We start from the raw sequence: 7,500 nt of genomic DNA on the forward strand, positions 1-7,500 counted from the left end.
GGATATACCATGGATCGCTGTAAAGATAATAATCAACAAGTGGAGAAAATACGGCACGACGGGGACACTACTAAGAACAGGACGTCCTTCTAAAATTGATGAGAAGATCAGGAGATTAAAGCAACGTTATATTGAATAGAATTGCAGTCATTTCTGGCAAGTCCTGGTTGCTCCATACATGACAAGATTCTGAATTCTTCACATGTCTGGGATATGGGGTAGGGCGGCAAGATGGAAGCCTTTAACCCAAAAAATTAATTCAAAAATAAATAAAAAAAATACATCCAATCTAACAAAAGCATGTGGAATAATGTGTTATGGTCTGATGAGACCAAAGCTGAACTTTTTGGCCATAATAACAAAAGATATGTTTGGCAAAAGAGCCAAAAGAACACCATCCTCATGGGGAAGCACGGTGGTGGCAGCATCATACTTTGGAGCTGTTTTTCTTCAGATGGAACTGGGGCTTTAATCATGGTGGAGGGAATAATGAATAACTCCAAATACCTGTCAATTTTGGTGCAAAATCTTAAGGCTTTCACCTTTCACCTTTCAGCATGACATCGAGCCGAAGCAAACCTCCAGATCAACAAAGGAACGGCTTCGACAAAACAACTTCGAGGTTTTGGATCGGCCCAGAGCTAAATCCAATCCAGACCTAAATCTAATCAAAGATCCTTGAGGTGACCTGAAGAGGGCTGACAGAGTTAAAATGCTTTTGCAAGGAAGAATGGTTCCTATTGCTAAGTCAAGAAGCTCCAAACTGATCGACTCTTCCCCAAAAAAGGATCAAATGCCGTGATCAAATCTAAAGCTGCTTCAACTAAGTATTACCTTAGGGCTGTGCACATTTACGCAACCAGGTTATCGTACATTTTTAATGTTATTTTCCCCCCATGAAATGATTCTTTAATTAATTTTAATTTGATATGATGTATCTTGGTTTCATTTTTTTTTTTTTTTCCACAAAAACCTGCCATTTTAACAGGGCTGTGTAGACTTTTTATATCCACTGTACATCTAATTGTGGAGTCTACATTCATGGTGGAGACTCGTGCATGCGGCTGTATGATGTTAGAGTTGAGTGCGGTATACAGTAGACATCGCAAAGCAGTGGAAACAAGTAAAGACATCGATTTTTACAGGGAAATACTACACACCCTGCTGTCACACAAAATTATACACGACTCCCAGCAGGGGGCAGCATCAGACCAGCGTAACACTGGTTCAGGGTATGTCTCAGCATCATTTACACGAATGAAGTGTCGTATTTAGACAATTAAGCCGAGCCATGTCTGTTTATTGTAGGAAAATAAACACAGACAGGTAGACTCGGATATAAACAGCGTATGACTGGATCGTATCTATTTATAACAGCAGACCTACATCGTATTGTATTGTATTGTATTGTATTGTATATTCCTGCAAGAATGAAGACAAACTGTGGAAATAAACTCATATTAGTTGAAAGCAGAACCCAGGCAACATAGTGATTGACGAGTTGGTTAATAAAATACCACATCATGTTGGGTCGTAAAACAAGATCGCCATTTGAAAATGAATAAAATAAATAAATAATGCACTAGTGGCATAACCCAAACCTGCACACCAGGGGTTAATAATCTAGGACCTATAAGATCTTGTATAGATGAAAATCACTCAAAATCTGTTCATCTCACTGCATTCGGTGCTATAGGAAAGATCTGAATCACACGAAAGCAAACTTTCTAGCTGTCTAACCCGTTCAAACATTCTGAACTACTGATGAAGAACTTCATAAATAATAAATCCACTCGGTATGATTGGATACGGAATGAAAATATTCGCGAGACTTGTGAAGAACAAAAAAAAGGCTTTAAAATCTCAGTGTTCATTACCAGTGTCTGCCTGGTTGGTGTGAATAACGCTCAGGATGAATAAAATCATTATGTTTGGAAATCATTACCGGCCTTGAACTTTGACCTTTCCTGCCTTGCGTCCCGCGATTCCTTTACTATTCTTCGAAAGTAAGTCCAGCTCGTTTGTTTGTGCTGCAGACTGAAGACGTTGGGGTTTGAGATCAAAAGATGAATATGAGAAGAGGGCTTCGAATTTCAGCTTTTATTTCCTGGTATTTATATGTAGACTTTTAAAACGACATAGAACACAGTACATTTCATATCAGACCACTCAATTTGTATAATCTGTCATTATGAGAATGTTCTGTGGACTGATGAGTCAGAAGCAGAACTGTTTGGAAGACAGGCGTCCCGTTACATCTGGCGTAAACCAAACACCGAATTCCACAAAAAGAACATCATGGCTACGGTCAAGCATGGTGGAGGTAGTGTGATGGTGTGGGGATGCTTTACTGCTTCAGGGCCTGGGTAACTTTCAGTAATTGAGGGAAGCATGAATTCTGCTCTCTACCAGAAAATCCTAAAGGAGAATGTCCGGTCTTCAGTCCGTAAGTTGAAACTCAATCACAACTGGATTATGCAGCAAGATGACGATCCAGAGCGTACAACCAGATTTTAAGTTGCGGGGGGGGGATGGGCAGTTGGTTTTTAGTATTTCGTTTGAAGATCTAAAACTATTTAATATAACATATACAGAAAAACAGAAGAAATCAGGGTGCATGTATTTCGGTTGGGTCGTGGAAAATATAATGAAATATATACCACAGATGCTGTTTTTTCCCCCCTGTAAGCCTTAGCGTTCACAAATGGGTCACTGATGGTTTAATGAAAAATTAAACAAGGTCAGTCGAGTGTCAGCTGTTACGTCTAGCTTCGATCACATGCACTTCTTTGTTCGTGCATAACATTTAATAAACAGCAGAAAATCCATTCAGGACCACAAATAAAAGCCTCGTGAACAATTTAGTGTTTATTTAGTGTTTCCTAGCAGATCGTTTGGGTTCCCTCTTGTAGAAATTCAAGCTAGCTGAACTTCACCTTTTTATATTTCTAAAGACAAAATGAAAAGAAAAAAAAAAAAATTACATTCTTTTAAATAATTATTTAGTAAATATATAATTAATTAACAATTATGTTCATTCATCCTAAAGCGTACCAAACCACTCCAACAGTGAATGAACACGGTCATTATTAAAGATTATTATTTAAAAAGAATTAAAATTATATCTCACGTTTTGCATGATTTGTCGTAATAGTCGTTTACTACCACCTTTGTCCAATTTAAAAACGAAATGTGTGCGGCTCTAAATAAAAAGAGCAACTCTGAGCTTGTTGATGTTTAATCAACCGTGCATTTAACTAGCAGACTTAAATGATTTGTATTATTATTACATGCAGCTTTAGAGAAATATAAACGGATATAAAGGGAGATCTGTAGTGAACAAGCCAGAGGCGAGCGTGGAGAAGAAAAGCTAATTAGGACTAGATAATACGCACAAATTCCTTATTTACGGTTCGTTTTTTAAGAGAGGAAGAAACAGAGCTTTGTTTGGGGTTTTTTTTGGGGTTTTTTTTTCAATAATAATGCTATATATAGGGAGAGTTTCTGAATGAGTGGACTGAGAGTTTCTTTGTGTCCCAGGGCCCTGAGCCTGGCCCCCGGTGGGAATATAGTGTACCAGTGTGAAGCAGACTGAATCACAGCCTTTCTGTGAGACACGCACACACACACACACACACACGCACACTGTACCGACAAACAACATTTGCCCCCGCCATGACCCATCCCTAGTTCCATTTATCTCAGCATTTTTTCCTTCAGCAGTCACAGATATGCGGTATATGAGCACAGACAGTGTGACATGGACACTCCGTACCTCCAGCACTTTCCCTGTGATGTACTTCTTGCAGCTCTCACACTGGATGCCAAACATGGCGTGGTAGTCCATCTCGCAGTACGGAATTCCATCCCTGTACACACACACACACACACACACACACACACACACACACACACGAGTTTTAACTGTAACTCATGTTCTAGGTGGGCGATGTTGACAAACAGTGTCGCGTTGCGATACTTGAAGTGATCACGATACACGATACGCTTCACGGCGTGGAGCTGTGTTAGGAAAAAAAAAATTCCGCCTGACTTTTCGAGCCTTGCATAAGTATTCACCCCCTCGTGGACTTTTCTGCATTTGGATCCAGATGCAGCGGTTTCAAAGGCGACGACTGAAATGAATTATGAATCGGTTAATATTGAAAAAAGGACCAGCGAAGAGGCATGAAAAAAAAAAAATCATTCATGATTTTCAACTGACGTGGTGATAGGCTAGTAAGACGACTAGCTTCTCATAAAAAAAATTTAAAAAAAAAGAAAAAATCCTTCTCTACGTCATCATCATTGACGATGTCATGTTCTTATTAATCAGTTGTAATTAACGACTACTAACCCTACCGATCACGCGTACATTTGGCTTTGCGTCAGGTCAAGTCACATGGCTGCTTGTGGGCATGTCCTATCTTTAGTTTACTCCCAGTTGCCATGGTTTCAGCAATATTAACGCAGGCTAGCTACAGAACGGATATAAAAACACCCATTTGATCACAAATCTGACGTCTTCCCAGTAAAAAAAATTCCGATCCGGGAACCGTTCGTGATTTCCGACACGTATTTTAAGAGTTTACGGGGCTTGCTATCTTACTAAAATAGATGGAAAGAAAGATATTCATAAAAGTCTGAAGAAAAGAAAGAAGAGCCATGTTTACTGACATGACAGTGTACCGTGTATGCCTAACATTCACTCGTCTATATGGACTGTTTAATTCTGGGCAAGGTCTTGGTGGTTTAAATGATTTACATTCGTCAGAAAATACCACGGGTGCAGTTATTTTGGAATCCTTCGGGTTCAAAGTGCTTCAGATTAGCAGTACAGTTCCGTTATGCTAATATTAGGATGGGTCAGTATCAGTTATATAGCATATTTACATTACAGTTAACACTGACAACACACACACACACACACACACACACACACACACACACACACAGAGTACTGACTTGCTGATGTACTCGGCATTGAGCACTTTGTTGCACACTCTGCACTTGAAGCAGCCCAGGTGCCAGTGTTTGTCCAGAGCCACCAGCGACTGCTCGTTCTTAAACTCCTTCCCACAGCCACAGCAATCTGCACAGAGAGAGGAAAGAGTGAAAAGAACCAGAGATCACCAGTCTAGAAAGACAGGGAACCATGACCGTGACCATCCTCTGCTTTATCACAACCTGTCACAGTATTAAAACCAACCACACACCTGCTATTAACTCTACTCTGACTTGTAGCTCTGTAACACTGTTACCTTATATCTACAATTTCTGCTCACAGATGCCTCTAGCATGGAGCGAGCTAGAGATATTAGAGGTTGACGGATTATCGCTGGAACTATCGTTATCAGCAAACACCCACACCGATAGCTTCCGTGTCCGTTGCGCGAGCGGCCGAGAAGGGTCCGCTGTCGTTATACGGTACGAGAGCGGCCTCTAGAGGCGAAATATAAAAACCTTCACTGACTAATTTTGTCGTGTTATTTGAAGTGTTTTTTGATTCGTTTCGGATGTCTCTGTTTTTATTTGTTATTTGGAGTGTTGATTTTTGGTTCAGTTTGGGTTGATGTCTTTTATTTACAGTAATATTTATTAATAGTTCGTATAGGTTAATATTTATATATTTATTTCATTTCAGAATAGTCCAGTACATTTTCATGGTGCAGTCAGTACCGTTTAAATTTGTAACATTGTTCAGCGATATTTTACTATGAGCGTTACATTTTCGTTCCGTGTCACTTTTAAAAACTATCGGTTGATTAATCGGTTATCGGCAGGTAGGTACCGCCTGACTTAGTTATCGGTATCGGTAAGGTCCACAATTGCTCGACCTCTAATAGATATGAACAGAAATATATGCTGAATGGATGCAAGTTGTCTAAATGGGCGCATGTTGCTTAACCGTAATGTTTATTGCTTCTCAATGGCATTGCATTTTGCATTTTTTAAGACATTGGCCACGCCTCCTGGTTGCAAAAATACAGCGGGAGACGATATCGATTTTTAAGAGAAAGCTAGAATTTGTTTTCTAAATTCTCCCGTTGTGCTGTTGGTTGACAGAATCAGGAAAAGTGTTTGTACACACAGTTATGAATTAAGAGGTTTTAGCTTAGCTAAGCTAACTATTCTCAATCTGCTGAGGGTCACTATCACTGAATAAATGAACGAATGAATGGTTCAGAAATTCGGAGAATTAAATGTAAGTGTGACACCCCTTGTCCCCTTCATGGTGCCCCTGCGCTGATGTGTGTGTGTGTGTGTGTGTGTGTGTGAGAGAGATGGTGAATAAAGCAGACTCTCACTGTGGACAGCCTGAGCGGGTGCTGAGCTGTTGGCAGGCGGAGGCTGGGTGCATTTCTGACAGATGCACTCTTTCCCGTTAAACGTCACGCGGTCGCCTGCAGGAAATGGCTGTCTGCCAGAAACACAGAGAAACACAAAGAGAATGAGGGAGAGTGATCAGATCCTCAAGAGAGAAAAAAACAACAACAAAAAGATAGTTATCTTCAGGTCAAACACACACATGGAGGTTACAAGTATTTGCCCCCATCCTGATTTCTTCTGTTTTTGTGTACATCTCATATTAAATAGTATTAGATCTTCAAACGAAATACAACATGAAACAAAGGTAACCTGAGTAAACACACGATACAGTTTTTATTTATTTATTTTTTTAATGGAAGCAATTCTCCAAATTATCCAACACCTATCACCAATGTGAAAAACTAATTGCCCCCTTAAACTTCAAATCTGGTTGTGCCATCTTTAGCAGCAATAACTGCAACCAAACGCTTCCGATAACTGGAGATCAGTCTTTCACTTACCACTAGGACTAGGACTTACTCCTACGCTTTGGATCGTCGTCTTGCTGCATAATCCAGTTACGCTTCAGTTTCAACTTACGGACTGAAGACCGGACATTCTCCTTTAGGATTTTCTGGTAGAGAGCAGAATTCATGTTTCCCTCAATTACTGAAAGTTACCCAGGCCCTGAAGCAGTAAAGCATCCCCACACCATCACACTGCCTCCACCATGCTTGACTGTAGGTATGATGTTCTTTTTGTGGAATTCTGTGTTTGGTTTACACCAGATGTAACGGGACGCCTGTCTTCCAGACAGTTCCACTTTCAGTTCATCAATCCACAGAACATTCTCCCAAAAGGTTTGAGGATCATCAAGGTGTGTTTTGGTGAAATTCAGACGAGTCTTAATGTTCTTCTGGGTCAGCAATGGTTTTCACCTCACCACTCTTCCATGGAGGACATTTTCCCCCAGTGTCTTTCTGATAGTGGAGTCATGAACAGTGACCTTTATTGACGAAAGAGAGGCCTGTAGATCCTTTAATCTTGTCCTTGGCTCTTTTGGGACTTCCTGGATGAGTCGTCGCTGTGCTCTTGGAGGAATTTTGGAAGGTCGGACACTTCTGGGAAGGTTCACTACTGTGCCGAGTTTTTCCATTTGGAGATGACGGCTCTCACTGTGGTTCTTTGGAGTCC

The 7,500-nt window shown here is 40.4% G+C and overlaps 1 protein-coding gene across 5 annotated transcripts in view; it reads right to left on the reverse strand.

Moving 5' to 3' along the window:
• Positions 1-7,500, reverse strand: part of ablim2 (actin binding LIM protein family, member 2) — a 103,497-nt gene that overhangs the window by 39,239 nt on the left and 56,758 nt on the right. For all 5 annotated transcript variants that reach the window (XM_053639303.1, XM_053639306.1, XM_053639304.1 and 2 more), the window contains exons 4-6: positions 6,306-6,418; positions 4,963-5,089; positions 3,776-3,869 (exon numbers count right to left, since the gene is read on the reverse strand). In XM_053639303.1, coding sequence (XP_053495278.1) covers positions 3,776-3,869; positions 4,963-5,089; positions 6,306-6,418 — 334 coding nt within the window. The remainder of the gene's footprint in view (positions 1-3,775; positions 3,870-4,962; positions 5,090-6,305; positions 6,419-7,500) is intronic.

The sequence above is a fragment of the Ictalurus furcatus genome, chromosome 13, assembly GCF_023375685.1.
Source record: "Ictalurus furcatus strain D&B chromosome 13, Billie_1.0, whole genome shotgun sequence".
Lineage (NCBI taxonomy): Eukaryota > Metazoa > Chordata > Actinopteri > Siluriformes > Ictaluridae > Ictalurus > Ictalurus furcatus.